At 43.1% G+C, this 17,920-nt stretch overlaps 2 protein-coding genes across 4 annotated transcripts in view; both read left to right on the plus strand.

Moving 5' to 3' along the window:
- Window positions 1-5,528: 5,528 nt before the first annotated feature.
- Window positions 5,529-9,356, plus strand: elp6 (elongator acetyltransferase complex subunit 6). The gene is made up of 7 exons (XM_031867485.1): window positions 5,529-5,821; window positions 5,962-6,040; window positions 6,557-6,627; window positions 7,019-7,143; window positions 7,443-7,653; window positions 7,746-7,907; window positions 8,393-9,356. Exons 1-7 carry the CDS (start codon window positions 5,768-5,770, stop codon window positions 8,516-8,518), a joined length of 828 nt encoding a protein of 275 aa, XP_031723345.1. The 5' UTR covers window positions 5,529-5,767; the 3' UTR covers window positions 8,519-9,356.
- A 9-nt stretch (window positions 9,357-9,365) lies between these two features.
- Window positions 9,366-17,920, plus strand: part of scap (SREBF chaperone) — a 30,754-nt gene continuing 22,199 nt past the window's right edge. The window contains exons 1-3 of one of the 3 annotated variants that reach the window (XM_031867484.1): window positions 9,366-9,508; window positions 14,555-14,755; window positions 17,560-17,680. In XM_031867484.1, the coding sequence (XP_031723344.1) occupies window positions 14,634-14,755; window positions 17,560-17,680 (243 nt within the window). In that variant the 5' untranslated portion in view covers window positions 9,366-9,508; window positions 14,555-14,633. The other 2 variants (XM_031867483.1, XM_031867481.1) reach the window with 2 other exon arrangements.

Below are 17,920 nucleotides of genomic sequence, written 5' to 3' on the forward strand. Positions count from 1 at the left end.
TCTCTCTCTCTCTCTCTCTCTCTCTCTCTCTCTCTCTCTTATCCTCTTATTTTAATGCATCTTCAGACAGAAGAGGGCGTTGTTGCCATGGAAACCCATCCTGATCCCACAGTCTGAGCAGACGAGATCCAAACTCGGTGACCTCCGGGTTTCTCCGCCTTCACACGCACACACACACACACACACACACACACACACACACACATGCATGGACGAGGCAGATTAAGTGACTCTCATGCAGCTTTATCGTCGTTAGTACAAACTGTAACGTATCAGAGCATTAAAACTGCTCTCGGCTTCACATTAGGGTTGAACGTCACACCCTGCAATCTCTTCAGATGAGACTAATCCTGTCCTGCACAGCTGTACACACACACACACACACGCACACACACACACGCACACACGCACACACACACACACGCACACACACACACACGCACACACGCACACACACACACACACACACACACGCACACGCACACACACACACACACAGCACTGTCTTCTGTATTTGTGATCACTTGTCCCAGGATGAACATGTCAAGAAGTCGATTGTTTCATTTTTAATTACTACTAGAGACCAAAGGAGGGAAAAGAATTCAGTGTTTTGCTGCAAAATATCAACAAATATGATGTATTTTCTTAATTTCTACAACTCATTTGACATCTCATGACCTCTCAGATTTGGGAAACAACTGGTTTAATCTATAACACCATCAGCATCCTATTTTAGTTGATTATGTTTTGTATGTAAAACCTTAAACTGTATCTAGTAACTGTAAACATCAGATAAGTGAAGTAGAAGTAAAAAAGTGGCACAAAATGTAGATTCTCATGTGAGATAGATTACAAGTAGTAAAATACGAGAAGCTTAAAATTATACACAAATAGCTCTGAGGTATAAAAATGTGTGAGGAGGGTGAGGAGGGTAACGAGGGTATGAGAACTGGGAAACAGAGAACATGGTGGAGGCATGTCAAGATTCTCTCTTCTTCTTTTTTCTTCTCTCTGCTGTTCCGAGTCAAACCTGCTGGGACTTGGGATTCATCAGCAGCCTGTGATTGGCTGACGATGTGGTGGAATGATTGTGTTGGGATCCTGAAGGTCTCGTCATGATTGGCTGATGCGGGCGCACACACACACACATAGTAGTGCATGATGATGGGGGGGTAAACACACTCACACACACACACACAAAGTCATGCATGTATATGTGCAAAATGCTCAAATTAACACAAAATATGCTCGTTGGATCTATACATACATGCACGTATTAACACACAAAACACACATATGTGTGCACGCTTGATTTAGAATCACATGCATGCACGCACACGAGTGCACAGTGTGCCTTACAAAGGAGGGATTGAAAGCAAAAGGAAAGAGGAGAGAAGCGATGGGGGGGGGGGTAAGGTCTAAATGAATCGCTCTGGCACCGTCTAGTTTACTAATGAGGCTCTGAGGAATGCTGCTGATCAGAACAGGACCCTTTGGCTTCTTTTCTGATGGAAATGTGGTGCTACATTAACAGTCTAACGTAAACCCCACCCCCCCTCCCCCCTGCTCCCTTTCTCCATCCTGCACCTCATGTGAATGAGTGACTGGCTGAGAGTGATGTCACCAAACCGTTCGCTTTGGGAAATGATGATGTTTTTTAATTTGTAACAAAATGGGTATTGATTTGCATATGTCCTGTGTGTTCATGTGTCTCTGTCAGTTTACTTTTGCATGTCTGTTCCTGCGTTGTAAGGTGACCATCGCCTTGGAGCTCCACCTCGCCAAGGGGACCAAGTTCAAGTCCTCCAAGGCTCCGTTTGCCCACTACGACGTCTACCTCCACAGGGTGCCGGAGACCAAACCCCGAGTCGCCAACTGGCCCCGCGCCAGGACTCCTAAAGGCCCCAGCAGAGCCAAGGGCCGGGTCCTGAGGTGGGAGGACGACATGTACCCTCCCTCTCCCCCCTGTTCTATCTGCAGCCCCCTCAGCACTCGCTCGCTGCCGGCCAACGCGATCAACGAGCGTCAGCGGTCCAGGCCGAGGACTCGGAGCCCCTACAGCCCCCGGTGAACTGCCCCTCATATCTCTCGTTGTCCTGGCCGTCATCTTGAAACGTGTCCTGTGAATGTACTCGTTGCATTTGGTTGCCGTTTACCAGAAGTTCCTTTTTTTAAGGAAAACTATAGTGTCCAGAAGAATTTGTGTGGGATTTTGGACTTGGAACAGTACAGTTCTGTCTGTAGGACAAACATGGACCAAGTGGATGCTGTCAAAAATGTCTCCGTTTCCAAAAACTCATGAATGTTCTTAACCGGAAAACCGCTACTTACGGTGTCCTCAGGAAATATGTACCCACTTGTTATGTTGCCGGGTTTAACAGCAAAAGTCGTAGCAATTTGATGGTTGTTTTATTTGTATTATTTGTTCATATTATGTGCCGATTACTGCCCAATAACACAAACACTAACATTGAGATGTTAGGACTTTGTTATTCTGAAAAGAGAAGGAAATAATGCTTTTGCCATTTATTTATTTTACCACCAATTTTCACTTAATTGGTTATAAACTGATGAGGAGGATTACACCGCGCTGCATTGTGACAGTATTGAACCTCAGGGTCTTGCTCAGGAACACTTCAGGGACTGTAGGAATCAGGAGTTTTTAACCACAAAGACAGACACACAAGCATTGTTATTTCTACATTTGTGTGTCTGGGCCAATAATTAACAAGCAGGCAGTTTGCCAAACGACAAGTCAATGGCAGCTCATCGGATTGTTCTGTATTCTCACACGACACAGTGTGTGTACTCTGGTCCTGGTATGTGTAGAATATTAATTATGTGATACTTTATTGATCCCTGCTAGACGAGCTGCCTTGGATTATTATTCAGAGAACTTGAAATGATTAACCTTTGATGCTTTTTTTTAAAGCATGGCCCTAATAAGTAGCTGATTACCTGGTTGGTCAAGATTACAGTCAAACATGCAAACATGTGTAAAGCTACGCTAACCAATATCTCACATTAAAAACAGATCAAATGATTACATTTAAATATATAAGGTGTTGCATTACCTACAGTACCACATGACTCTGCACTTCCCCTCAGCCCTACAGAGCCTTTTAGCAACATTCAGCTCAGTGTTTGGCTTTTACAGCCTCTTGCTTTACTGTTTTGGTTCAGTTTCTGCGCTCTCATCGACTTTCTTGTCAGAGAAAAACACCCCTTATAAATTCCAGATAGAGTTCTAGATATATATATTCATGCTTCCTGCCCAGCACCAAACAGCAGGTGGACAAAGTCAGAGACAAAGTGGAGCATATAGCAGCTTCAACACCAGGAAATTTGAGTAGGTGGAGACCAAAACAGAGCTAGAAGGAGAGTGGATGTTCTACTTATTTTCCACCACGTGGACACAAACACAGCTCTGAATGCTAATTGGGTATCTGTTAAATGTGTAAACGTTTCCTCACGCGCTTTGTTAGTGATCTGTTTGTTCTGCTGCCCCCAAGTGGCGAAAAACAAAACTATCAAAGCAGCTCTACTCTCTGCAGGACATTTTAAAGACAAGTCAAAAAAACGAATTATTCAACTAAAGCGAACAACAAAGAGCCAAAATACTAACTATTAAACTATCTTTTGATGTGACAAATGTGATGTTCAGTGACTTGACTACAACACTTGCTGTCGCACAGAAACAACTGAGATGGGAAGCATCCAGTCAGGTGTAGTTACTCAAACTTGTGAGTTGAACCGCAGTGCAAACATGTTTAGTGGAACATGTTTAAAGATTCAAATGCAAATTCATTGCATTTGTGACCTTGGTGTATTTGATATATTGAGAGCAACACACTGCCATCTGCTGATTAAAGACATAATCAGTTGTTATTGTTCTCTCTCCCATTTTACTTGAGAGTGTTTCATCCAGCTGTTCTGCAGTACAAGATGGACTACATACATGAACCAGCCTGAACTTAAGAAAAAAGAAAGATACATTTCATGCAGGTTTAGTGAATGCAGAGCCACAATATACTTTTGTTGGCATCGATCATCAATGATCATCAGGAGTGGATGCTAAAATTGATATCTTTTAGCTCCAGTATGATCACCAGCTATAGTCGCTATACTGTGTCTGTCTGCTGTTTGGTTTTACAGCTTTTTTTCTCTGAAAACGAAGCAATGAGAGCGTTGAGAGTGAACTATACAACTCGATAAATACGAGGGGAGCTGCAGTTTCAGGTGATTGTCGCATTTCCCGCATTGTCACACTGTTATTTGGGACATTGTTGTTATAAAAATATATTATAGCTGCTTTAATGTCTCTATTTTGCCTTTTAAATTACCCCTATGAGAGCTGAATTTAAAATGCTCTGTATTATACACTTGAAATATAACAAAAAAATAATATTATGATGTGCAACCCTGTCAGTGATGCTTCTGCAGTGGAAGAAAATAACCTGGTGTGAGTTTATTCAGTACCTCCTGATGAGCGCTTCTTCATTAATCGCGTCTTCTACTTAACTGTGACTTGATGCTGATTCCACTTTGGAAAATAAAAACTCATATTTTCAAATATTTACTTCATGTGAAGTGAATGTACAGGGTCAATAATTCTAGGGGTTGATGGTTCACAACTATAAATATTCCTTAAATTTCAAAATGTAAATTTAGCTAATTTGTGCAGATTACCCCGTGTTAAAAAGACAATGATCCCTCCATATTCCATCTTTAGTGTATGATTTATTATGTTTTGCTTATAAAGCAGGGTTGTGCAGAATCAAAGCTATGCTCTAATGTTTTTAACATATTTCCTAACATAAAGTAAGACTTCCTGCTCAATAATGTCTACTATGAATCGATATGAAAAGCAAAGGAAAGTGACGATATGAAAGAGGTTCACATCTGGTTTCCTGGTATCTCAGGAGAACATTATCTCAAGGTTTTACAGGTTGAACACAGAAGAGACCCTATAGCAGAGGATGCTGACATACAGATTAGCAGTTAATAATGTCAGGTTTTGATGCTAAAAATGCACAAATGTAAAGAAAATGTTGATCTAGAGTAGAAGAATGATGAGCAGAGTTCATGTTTGGTTTCTCTGAGGCAGATATCTCCTTTAATGTATCTGTGGCTGACTTCATCCCTACATGTAACTGTTATTTCTAGTGAACATAGCACCTCAACTACTACCACTGCTACTAATATTACTCATTTACAGTGTACTGCCAACAGGAGGCGGTATCTCAATTTAACAAGGACGGAAACACATCGAAGTCACAATGTGCACGCAAAGATCGTCTATTAAGATGGCTGTACACAGCTGTCACCATGGGGGGAAAAACAAACACTCGTGAAAACTTATAATTCAGTCTTCAAAAATGTTTGTTTTTATGTAGTCGTCTAGAATTAATAAAACTGGGTAAAAAAAATGTTTTTGTAACGTAAGATATTTATTTAGCAGTAAAGACGCTACTAACGGCTTCTCCTCCGTGGGCCAAAGGATTCCTCAGGAGTGAGACCTCCTGTAACGGTTCTACTCGTCTTTGGTAACTAGCATGCTACTTGACGTTAGCACAGAGAGCTAATTGGGAGAAAAACAAGGGAAATTATGGAGTAAAGTAGAATCTTTGACGTTACATTTTAACCGATGAATTAACAAGACACATTTTGAGATTAAGTCCTATTTCGTGACGTTATTTTAGCTCGCTAACAGCCTGTTTAGTTGTATTATTCACAGTTAGGCTAGCTAGTGAGGTTAAAGTTAGCTATGTTTACAGAGCTCAACAGCATCTTGAACACAACTCCAGACAGCTTCACACAGGTGAGAACTTAACATTTGTGATTACGTTATTAAGATGTTAACACACTGGTTCACATGCTAACGTTATTATGGGTGAGTCCCTGTAACACAGCAGCCATGTTTATCATATTAAGCGTATGTCGTTGCTCTGTATTCTACAGGGGGAGTTTGTCCTGCTGTCAGACAGACAGAGTGATGCCTCTTTCCTTATTCACCACTTCCTCTCTTTGTACCTGCGAGGTGAGTTATCGCCTGTCAATGTTTATTATTATTATTAGTATTATTATTATGACTATTATTACTTCCTTCCAACCAGCTGTGCTCCCAGTAGACCACACAACACACCCAAAATCTGTGCAATATAAATACACAGTTTTTATTCTGTCTACAAATATTATATATATATATAATATTTGTAGTTATTATTTAGTTATTGTCTCTCGCTCTCTCTCTCTCTGTCTTTCTATACTTATTTAATATTGTTTACTGTTTTATTACTTATTTACTTATTTATAATACTTATATACTTACTATACTATATATTTATATATATATATATATATATACTCCACTTTGTCTCTGTAATCCTGTACATTTCCCCACTGCAGGACTAATAAAGGATTATCTTATTTTATCTTGTCTTATCAAAATGAGAGAAACTGTTAATTCATGTCTGTTACAGTTTATTTAGCTGATGATGTCTCTCTCTCTCTCTCTCTCTCTCTCTCTCTCTCTCTCTCTCTCTCTTTATCTCAGCACGCTGCAAAGTGTGGTTTGTGGGTCTGGTGCAGTCCTTCAATCATTACAGTGCGATCAGTCAGAGACTGGTGAGTCTCCACTGTTGTCGTCCCGGTTCTGTTTACTTGATGTTTACACTGCCACTGAGCTCCAGTGGCTCCGTATTAAAACTAAAATCCTAATAATTTGTTACAACTTGTTGTATATTGAGTAAAATGCTGACGTGTCTTCTTAGTCTTTTAGTTTTAAGGTTCGGGCACACATTGACTCTGACCCCTCGTGGCATGTATGACCCCATTTTTGTTCACCACAAGCTTTTCTAGTTAATTTCTTAAATACATATTGATCGGGACCCTGGTTCACTGGGTTTACTGAGGAGCTAACATAGCTAGGTGTTTGCTATCTGTGTATGTTATTAGCCTTAAGCTTGGCGCTATCACAAGTGATGACATTTACACGTGTGTATATCTGTTGTCTCAGGGTGTCAGCCTAACACAAGCCAAGGAAAAGGGTCAGCTGGTTTTCTTAGAGGGACTGAAGGAGTCGCTCTCTGTGTTGATTCCTGAAGACACCGACCCAGGAAGTCAAGCCATGGACTTCCTCAGGTACAAACAAATAATCACAGCTTCGTACCTGTACAGACTTGTATATTTTCATGCTCATATGGCATCACTGTTTATTTGTAAACATTGTAATTATTTGAGTGTCTCTATCTGGATAACTAATCCAACAGTATTACATTTACTCAAGTTTCTATCTGGTTTCCAACGTATCAAGATGTAAAATATATACATTTTTCCACATATTTCCAGACTTCCACACATTTGCCAGTTTGACATAGTGTTGCTCCTCTCTCTTCTCTCTCTCTCATCATCTTCACCTCCCTCATGTCTCTTGTCTTCAGGGATCCTTCCGTTGGCCTGAAGAGTCTCTACGAGTTTGTCCGGTCCAGTGCGACCAGTTCCAGCGTCGGGGAACATGAGGCGGAGGAGAAGTGGGGACCCCCGGTGCTGCTGGTGGATGACCTCAGCGTGCTGCTGAGTCTGGGGGTGAGCGTTGGAGCCGTGCTGGACTTCAGCCACTACTGCCGAGCCACCGTCTGCTCCCAGCTACAGGTCAGATCCTTGCTGTCAAAGATTTGTTTGAGATGTTTTACGGGACTTCTGCCGTCATCAGACTTGTCTTATCAACATAACTGTGACTGCAGGGCAACGTGGTGATGCTGTCCCGCTGTGATGGGGGAGAAGAGGAGGACGACGGAGATGATGAAGGCTCAGAGAGACTTCTGAAGGGCCTGACCCACCAGTGTAGCCTCACTCTTCATGTACAGGGTCTCCCCACCGGCTACTGCAGGGACATACACGGGCAGGTGAGTGTTTGTCCTTAAATTGACTTTTGTCCAACCAAGAGTTTGTATAGAAGACAATTAACTGGAACATGTGGAGAATAATTTGGTGATCAATCAGTTATTGAATTTGTTACAGTTGTATTTTTTTGGATCCCCTCATTCATATATCAGATAGTCATTTCAGCCCAGAGTTTGACATGTAGATGAAAAAATAAATCTGCTTTTGTGTTCACAACTATTACCAATGTAACCGTTATCTGCATCATGAATAACCTAGATTAAATTATGGTGAGGAGACCATTTTGTTTTTGGATTTTACCATGTTTAAAGTATTAATATCTGAGTAAAACTGATAATAGTGACAGAAATAGAGACACACGTGTCACATGGTCTGTTAAAGGTTACATATTGTATATCTGCAGTATATATTGGAAGGGATCAGTGCAAGTCACAAACATATTCCACAGTAAAGATGTAAGTAAAGCAATAGTGTTTTTTGTTTTCAGGTAGAAGTGTGCTGGAGGAGGAGACAAGGCGATGGGCATCACACTCAGAAGAAACTCTTTCAGTACAAGGTCCATGACAAAGGAGCCTCCTTCTTTGCTCCCGGGACGTCCAGCGCTGTCCTCTAGTTCCACCGTTCAGCGTCCTTGTTTTGCCTTTTGTCTCGTTTACACGGTGACATCTGACTGTTATATTTTAAAGTCACCTGACAACACAAGCGGGGTGTTTAGCTGCCAAAGTAGTTGGTGTACCGGACAAATCCGCCAACCATAGTCGGGCTTTACGTTTGGATGCTCGCCAGTGTGTCAACGACCCAGCCTGGACCTCAGACTGTCCGGAGGAAGGACGCAGTAATGCTGCCAGCTGTTCGCCTGCATCTAGACCTCTGAACTTCTTTTTTTCTTTCAGCTATTCGAAGGTATAACTGCGAACTCATGCCATTGTCAATATTTGGTTACTAGTTGAATCTGTTTTTTTGTGCGCAGACATGCACTGAATGCAGACATGCAGGCCTGCACTGAATGCAGACAAGCATGCATGCAAACCGTTATATATTTGTGATGGTAAGTGGACATTAATGGACCGACCAATAAACAAAAAATACACATTGGTCAAAGTGAGTGCTGGTATGTGGCTGAGAGAATAACAATGAATACATGAGTTGATTATTCTTTACCATGAATGGGTTTTGGTTGAATATAATAAAAGTGTAAGATGTTGTAATTGTCTGCGTGAACACTAGAGGTCGCCCTCTCATCGCTCGTCCTGCTGCAGGAGGTGAGAGGTCGGAGTGGAGAGGGTGAGACGTCTCTCTGGGATTTGACAACCAGTATTTCTAAAAACGCTGCTCCTTGCATGTCAGCGGCCGAGGCACACACAAGATAGCCTTCTTTACTAATTCACAAAACAAAGGAATAACACGACGGGTTGCTTTGCCAGTTTACCCAGAAGAAGCATCACCGCAAGGCAAGTGTGTGAAAGCTATAACCACGTTAGCATTAGCTAGCTGTGTGGCGAAAGTTAGCTCCGTGGGCTAACATTAGCTGGAGGCGCTTTCATTCTACGTATATTAGCATTTAGCTTGGTGCCATCACAAGTCGTCTGCAGGTGCAAATAAGGTACAAGAAACGTCATATTTGTATGTGCGTACTTGGTTGTTGCTGTGAACACAACGAGCATAAAGTTGGTCTCGGTTTTATTTAAATTATCTGGTTTATAGATTGTTTACACGAGAAACCAGCTAACGCTAGCTAAGTTACACACGCTCTCATGTAAAGGTAGCAAGCTAACGATTAGCGGCAGTGGGTTTGTGTCATTAATTCTAGAGTTCTTACATATTTAATTATTCAGACATTCATGTGTGTGTATATTAGATACATACGGGGATACCAACGTTTTAATATAACTTATATCGAATACACCCTTTAAGATGCTGGTGGCTAACGTTAGCTTAGCTGCTTTCACAGCTTGACAGCAGATTCTTTAAATAAAGAAATAAACATTCAACCAGTCAGTTCAAACAGGCTTGTATTTGTGTGTTATCTTTGCATATTTGTGTAGCAGTAAAATGTAATAAATAAGGACATTATTTACTTGTGCAAATGAGAGAGACAGAGAGAGAGAGAGAGAGAGAGAGAGAGAGACTTACAGAGAGACTTACAGAGAGAGAGAGAGAGAGACAGAGTAAATTAGAACATTATGTCCATGCTCCAGTGGTTTCTACATCATCTCGTGTTAGATTATTAAATTGTTGTCTCAGGCTGTGAACTGTTGTTTGGTTGTGATGGATTATTACTCAATCTGAGGTAAATCCTGATCTGCCTCGTCATTGTGTCAAAGTCTACCTCGTAATAACAGTAAACTTACACTTTCACACTATTTACTTGAGGCCCAATCCTTGAACCTTTGTGGTCTCTCTGGCTTTGGAGGCCACCGGCGCCTCCTGGTTCCTGGCAGGTGATGATGTTGCCTCAGGGTTGCATCAGCCCCCATCATCCAGCATGTGTTCACTGTCTTGCAATAGTTATTTCATCTAGTTCAACGTGAACTAAATTGGAAAGACAGGTTACATGTGCTGGAGAAAGATGAAATTTGAAGTGTAAAATTGTGTTAAAAATCAAAACAAAATTGACTTAATTTAGTGTGTCCTCATTTTCTTCTTCTTCCTCTTAATACATGGTGAGAAGTCATCGTGCAGAAGCAGACAGCCTGTTACACACCAGCCCCTGTGACACTATAGTTACTGATTGACGGGACATGTCCCTCTCTTGCCGTCAGCTCCGGTAGTAAAAGGCTGCGTTGCAGTAATCTTCTGCTCGTCTGTACAGCGGGACTAATGGGCGTCACTGATCAGAGGAGCACGCTTTCACATTATGCAACTGTGGGATTGAGTCTCGATTATGTTACGGAGAACGGACACGGCCTAAAAACTCTCTGGAATGTGTTTGGGGGGGTAGTTTGTGGCCTTCACTGGAAGCTGTTTATTGACAAGGCGTAGAAATGCATTGGATGATACAGAAAATAGCTGATATGCCATTTGAATCTCTAAGCCCCGGAGATGCTTTCAAGTTAAGCATTTTAGGGAGTGTTGAAAAGAGGTAAGCCTGTGCTTCTTATTTCTGTTGTCACAGTTTTCTGACAGGTCATCCTTAAACTTCGTGCATTACTTTAGCTCACAGTAGTGTTGTAACCATGTGGCTTTATACATCTATTAGCCACCTAATTGAGCTGCAGAGACCTACAAATGATCTCCCAAACTGAATTGGAGCTCGCAGTGTGAGACCCTGTGTCTGTCACGTCTCTGGCTGTGTTTTTGTTGTGTGCTGGCTCCTCACGTGGGACGCATATAGACCGCTCTTTGTTCGGATATTAGCTGCCACGGGGTTATTTAACTGAGACCTTTTCCATCGCGATGTCATGGATATTTATTTGGGTTTAAGCATACATGTTGTTTTTATTCCTCCAGCCGTAGTAGCTGGTACCGGCCGGACAGAATAGGATGTCTAAACAATTGCTGGTCACCTGCCAAAGTGGCTGAAGGGAACACTAACCCACAAGCCTGAAACAACAGCACTCGTATTTATTCTTCTTCTCTGGTTGTGAAGTTTTTTGGTTTTCAAACTTTTGGTGCTTTTGAGGTGTGGATGTGTCGGGGTGCTGCAGCCTGCAGGACCGGGCTGCCCTGCAGTCTCTGAGCCCTGCTCGCTGAGTTTCCGATCGGTTCAAATCCCGGATTAGTTTACTGACGGAGACGCTGCTGAGCCTTTTGCCAAATCAGGTCTCGCTGCTCCACTAATGTAACCCCCACACAGCACGCAGTGACCTGGACAAACAGCAGGGAGATGGAGGCATTCCCTAAAAAGTTTCCCCTCGCGAGAAAGTGAGCGGGACCCCGACCGAGAGTGGACCTTCCTACGGAAACGGAGAGCAGAAAGGCGTCGCTTCAAAGCCTGTTTTGACATTTTGCAGAACCCATTGTGCGAGCGTCCCAGGACGGTGCCTGTTATAACTGTTTTAGGGTATTTATAACAGCAGATCAGGAGACTCCTGGGGCGAATTCCTCCCGGGGAATGTTTCCGTTGCACCCGGGGGGACGAGCCGAGCAGTCGCACACTCTGCCCGGATCGAGAGGGGAGCACTACGTTAACCACAAGGCGCCGCTTACGCTTAAAATACCCTCCGCCGCTGCTTTCAGGGGACGTAGACGGCTGCGAGCCAGAGAGGTAACCTGGTCTCCCGCCAGCAGGTATGGTCTCAGAACACTTCCACGCTTGCGTGATGGATGTGTATCGTGGTAACGGCTGCCGCGACGGAGCTGTGTTGTGTGTTTTTTTGGCACGGTTGGCATATAACGCAGCGCTCTCTTAGTGACACCGGGTGAAAGGCTGAGGCTCAGTGGTCGGGTAGCATGACACACTGTACTAATCCAGCTGCGGTGCGTGTGCCCGGGCAGCCGGTTAAACATTTGTGTAACTACAAACACTCGACAGGCAGCGCTGAGCCGGTCTGCTGAGTAAACAGAGAGAGACGAGGGCTGAGATTGAGCAGGCACGTCAACAGGAGATCCAGTCGATACGAGGAACTGAAGGAACTGATTTAGTTTGAAGGGAAGTGAAGCCACCAAACAAAGGATTCCACATTGTATTGTACTCTGATTCACAGTTACCAAAATCAATGTTGAGGCTGCAGGCAGTCACAGAGCAATGATGATATGCAATGTATATTTATATATTTATATAGTCAATATTATTAATTCAATGACTGGGTGTCAGTGGAATCGTATTGTTTAGGTTTGAACATACTGTGTTATCGTTTTACAGATTTCTTATTCAAAGCAATTGTAATTTAAAAACGAACCAAATTAAAAGTTTTTGATTAATGTAATGCATAGTAGTGACACACAGTTTATGGCAGTAAACCTACATTTTACAGCTCAAAACCCAAATATATTGAACTTGGTAATAAAATGTCCTAAAGGCCATATAGAGGCATCATCAAACATCTGGTTTAGTCCAGCCAGCAGACCAGAGCCGAGTTTACCGTAATATTTAACACAGAAAGTCATCAAATCCACACGCTGGAAAAGTGCAACAGTGACTGTTTGTAAACTTTAACGATTAATCATAAAATATTTGCCAATTTGCTGATTAATTTAGCTGTCAAATGTATGCACTTTTGATCATCTGTTTCCTTAATTTCATAACCGTGTAAAAGTCGGGGCTGCCTGCAACTGAAACTCAATTTTACGATTAAAAACGTGATGCAGTAAATTCTCATGTTTTAGATGCGTGAATGTTTCTGCCAATTAAATGATGAATGAAACTATTGAATTGTATAATATTTGTCAATCTGTGAATTGATTCATTTTCTTGTAAACACTTAAAGGAGCTGCTCTCGCCCCTCTTTGGCCAGCTTACCCCTCTGTGCCCCCCCCCCCTGAGTGAACCTGGTGGTTTGTTGTTGTGTGATCGATGACACGTCTGTGTGCTTCAGTCAGGCTGCTCAGCCACGGAGTCTTTATGTTTTCTACTGGGGTGGATGTGTCCACACCTCTGTGGCTGCTCAATGAGCTGTGTGTTTAAAGACATGTGACCCCTGTACGAGCTGAAGGAAACACGCGCACACACACCGTGCCGTCAGTCAGCAGCACAGGTGCCAAAATGTGGAGTATGTCACTAATTATGTGTTGAGGACAGAGCTTCACTTTGGGAACCGGCCTCTGAGCGCATGTGTAGTAGATTTGTTTATAAAAACGTACCCCGAGAGGTTAATAAATACTTGTTTCACGTGTATGAACCACATACTGTGTATAACAAGTGGACGTAGTCATCGTGACGTCACCCGTTGGTTTGTGGACTTCCGTATTGAGGCCTCGAGTTCGGCAATTTCGTCGTCGCCATGTTGTTTTTTTCCGCAACCGATGAATGGAAGTGACGTAGTTAGCGCGCCCTAAAGCTACGTCACTTCCATTTATCGGTTGACTCTAAATGGACCATAATTTACAAAATGAACAGCATGCAGCGAGAGATCACATACAGGGTGAAGGCAACTCTAAATGCGTATAGATGGTTATGGGACATCAACATTACCCATAATGATTCACCAGCTACTGGTTTAAACTCTCCAGCGCTGCATCACAACAAGTTGTCGGTATAGACCAAAGTTTTGATAATTGACTAATTGTTTCAGTCATGGTCAAGCAGAAGTGCCAAACAATTGATTGTATTTGCTGTTTTTCTTTGGTTTATGTAATTGTAGATTTAGTATCTTCTTAAACTGGACAAAACCAGCTATTTGAAGAGCTCTATGAACGTGTGATGGCCATTTCAGACACCTCATACACTAAAGGGGAAATCTGTTAATTCACAAGTTTTATCTTTAGCAAATCTGCCTAGTAACCCCTTAAAAAAAGTACTTCATGAAGTAATGAAATGAGAAGACTGAGTGTATATATGAGGCAGCAACCATTTGGTATTTTTCCCCGAAAACAATTTATTGATGAGATTTTTAATAAAGTTTTTTTTAAGTATAGCAGTTGGTATTCATACCAACTGTGTGTGATGTAGCTGTTGAGGTGAATGTGTGTGGGGAAACAAAATAATGACTTGTGTACATGTACGTTTGGTTTAATGGTCTGTTAAAGTGTTGTCTCGTTGCTCCTCCAGGTCCCTGGATGCCCCGCGGCGCTCCGTCCTCGGCCGCGCAGTGCTTCCCAATGGCCGGAAGTTGACCCCGCCCACCAGGATGACGCTGCGCGAGCAGCTGAGAGACAAGATCTCGGCGGCTTTCTACCGCCACGGGCTGCTGTGTGCCTCCTACCCAGTACCCATCATCCTCTTCACCTCCGCCAGCATCCTCACCTGCTGGTAGGTGTTCGGTTTTTAGTGTGTCGATGCTCAAAGTTTGGATGAATGGCTATGTCTTTGGCAGCTAGACATTTGAAGCTTCAATAGGAATACAGGTAGTATTCAAAGTATCAGACAACGCCTTATGATACAGTAAAGTGGCCTTACTGTACAGTAAGTGCTGATTTAAGCTATTTTTAGATCAACGGTATTTGTCTCTGTTGTGGAGAAACTTTGAGTATTTAGGTTAAGGTTCAGTGATCCACAACGCAGCAGATGATCATAACGTAGGAGGGCTTTGAGAGGTTTCTGTGAACACTTCTGCAGTGACGCCGTGAGTCGGGACGCTATCAGTGGTAGAGTATGATGGGTGCCGACCCAAAAATCACAAAATGGGTAAATGTAGTCGTCAGCGTGTGCAAGTGACCACAGACTGTATATAAGAAGTGGGCGGAGTCATCATGACATCACTCATTGGTTTGTGGACTGACGTTTTGAAGCCTGTAGTTTGTCGATTACGGCCGTCGCCATGTTGTTTTTTTCGCTACAAATGCACGGAAGTGACCATATTTGGACTGCGGAGGAGTGACGTAGAGACAAATAATTCGGCTCTGGCAGCTGCAGAGACCTGTCAATCACAGTAAGCCCCGCCCTAAAGCATCCCCTGCTTTATGGTCTTTTTGACTCTAAATGGACCATAATGTACTAAATGAACATCATGCTGTATTGAAGAAGACTTGAAACTAGAGATTGAGACCATAAACTCATGTTTACAATGTTTACTGAGGTAATAAATCAAGAGAGAAGTAGAGTCATTTTCTCATAGACTTCTATACAACCAGAGGAGTCGCCCCCTGCTGGACACTAGAGAGAATGCAAGTTTTAAGACACTTCCGCATCGGCTTCATGCCACACAGAGGGATAATCATTTTATTCTCTGCTCAGTTAGAAATTGATCCACTATATACCTCAACATTGTTGCAATCTGAATTTTGAATTTAACACCTTTTTAAGAACGCTTTAACAGCGTCTATCCATAAATACTAAAGGATAAAAGATTGACGTGACTTATTAGTAAGCAGTATTTGATACTGAGAATATTTTGTCAAATCTTTTAAGAGTAGCTGCTTCTCAGTGCAGACTTTTTTAAATGAGACTATATCAATCTTGCTGTCGTGTGTAGACAGACTGAACTGAAGGGAAAGTGATTGGTTAGACAAGTAACCGGCTCAGCTCGTCTGAACTGACCATCTGCACACACACACACACACACTCACACACACCCCCCGCCGACACCACGGCACAAACACTCACTTAACACACGCACATTTCTGCTTTTCTGCTGGTCAAAAGAGAGGACACAGGTCAGAGAGTTGGCCCGAGTGCATCAGCGGAGGCTTTGTGAAACAATCTCAGCAATCCGAAACGCACACACACAAGCACCTGCTGCGAGCCGTCCTCACGGCACCTTTGCAGCGGGGGAGCAGAGTGAATGGACGACCGACCGCCACCCCGGGGTGAGGTGAAAGGAAAAGGAGCTTGAAGACGGGGATGTTAAAGGCACGGCCCCCGAGCAGAGGGCTGTGAGAAAATGGCCCTTGTGAGAATGGGAGGCCTGTCCCTCCATCTGCCTGTCAGGAGGGGGGCCGGCTGAGCACAAAAGAGGCCTTTGTGGAGGTACAGTGACCTTGCTGAGTGGGGGAGGGAGGGAGGGAGAGAGAGAGGGACAGAGAGAGAAGTAAAGTTTCTATCCAAACTGACAAGCACATTTCAAAGAGTAATATTTGTACTGACCAACGGCACAAAGCGACGATGCACTTTGTCCTCGTGATAATGTTACTGATCAACAACAGTGACTCGGAAAATACTTCATCACTCGCTCCTCAGTTTTGCAATCATTTTCCAGATCCTCCCAATCTCTCCTCCAGATAATACAAACAGAAATACCAAGACTTGATCTCAAACACTTTTATTTAACATAATTTAATTTCCAGACGTACGTGAATATAACCATGATTGGAACCACACAACATTTGTCAAAAAAACACTCAAATGAGCTCCTCTAGGTCCTTTCAACGTCACGGCTGTAGAAGCTGCTCTTGACATCACACCTGACTAATGTCAGCCTGACTCCTCGCATTAGTAGTGTTTGAGTGATGAGTGTCTCTCCCACGACTGTGGATTTGTAAGGATTGTAATTAACCGTGTTTTTGTTGGTGGTGGGTCTACAGGATCCCTCAGCAGAAAGAAATAAGTCAGGAACACAGACGCACTCTTTTCTCTTTTCTGTGGGTATCCATCCATCTCTCCTACTGCCACTGCAAGCTCATCTGTCAGCTGTGTTTAGGGTTGCCCAACACCACCATTTTAAAATGAACTTGCTAACCTCAAACACACACACACACTGGGAAAGAAATGAGGTTGGTTTGGTGTCTCGAGGGAACGTGTTATAAGGACCCTCTCATTTTCAGGAGGACCTGGGAGGAGATCTCTCCAGGTAGCGCTTAATCTTTCAAGAAAAGCCGGAGGCCCAGGTGTCGGGTTCTCTGGAGGTGTTGCATCGCGCACACGCGAACACACATGCACATCACGCATGTGTGTATCACGTATCCGCTGGTTATGAGCTCTTCTGCAGAGAGTCCTAACTATTGCCTAAATGTTGCGTTCATGGGTTAAATGTTCCAGCACTGATGTTCCGCTTCGAATAACAGTTGAGCTGAATTTCCAACAGACGGCAGACTTTGAGAGGTTCAATCATTCCCACAATTGTGTTTCATATATCTATTATGCACTCTGTGACCCCCCCTCCCCCATCTCTCTCCTAGCTATCCGTTATTGAGGCTTCCCCTGCCTGGGACGGGTCCTGTGGAGTTCACCACAGGGGTGCGAGACTACAGCGTCCCTTCCCATGAGCCTCAGGGAGACCTCGGAGAACGGCCCGACTGGGTAAGAGAAGAGAAAGCACACACACACGTTTATGTACATCCCAGATCATCATCCCAACCTACTGCTGATCATATTCTGAAATCACAACATAGTCCTCTCTCTGAAAGTCTGAGCTGCATACAAGTTCTACTGCAAAGATGGAGGCTCATAAATTATGAAAGATGAGTTCTCGTTTAATGAGCAGTCATTCAACGTGTGTGTGTGTGTGTGTGTGTGTGTGTGTGTGTGTGTGTGTGTGTG

This window comes from Anarrhichthys ocellatus, unplaced genomic scaffold (assembly GCF_004355925.1).
Source record: "Anarrhichthys ocellatus isolate YVR2014 unplaced genomic scaffold, GSC_Weel_1.0 scaffold39, whole genome shotgun sequence".
Lineage (NCBI taxonomy): Eukaryota > Metazoa > Chordata > Actinopteri > Perciformes > Anarhichadidae > Anarrhichthys > Anarrhichthys ocellatus.

Excerpts from the sequence above, each read along its gene's own strand:
- elp6 (XM_031867485.1), top strand. The coding sequence starts at position 5,768 with ATGTTTACAGAGCTCAACAGCATCTTGAACACAACTCCAGACAGCTTC. Across the intron at positions 7,654-7,745 it reads CCGTCTGCTCCCAGCTACAG|GGCAACGTGGTGATGCTGTC; the intron begins GTCAGATCCTTG and ends CTGTGACTGCAG. Across the intron at positions 7,908-8,392 it reads GCAGGGACATACACGGGCAG|GTAGAAGTGTGCTGGAGGAG; the intron begins GTGAGTGTTTGT and ends TTTTGTTTTCAG.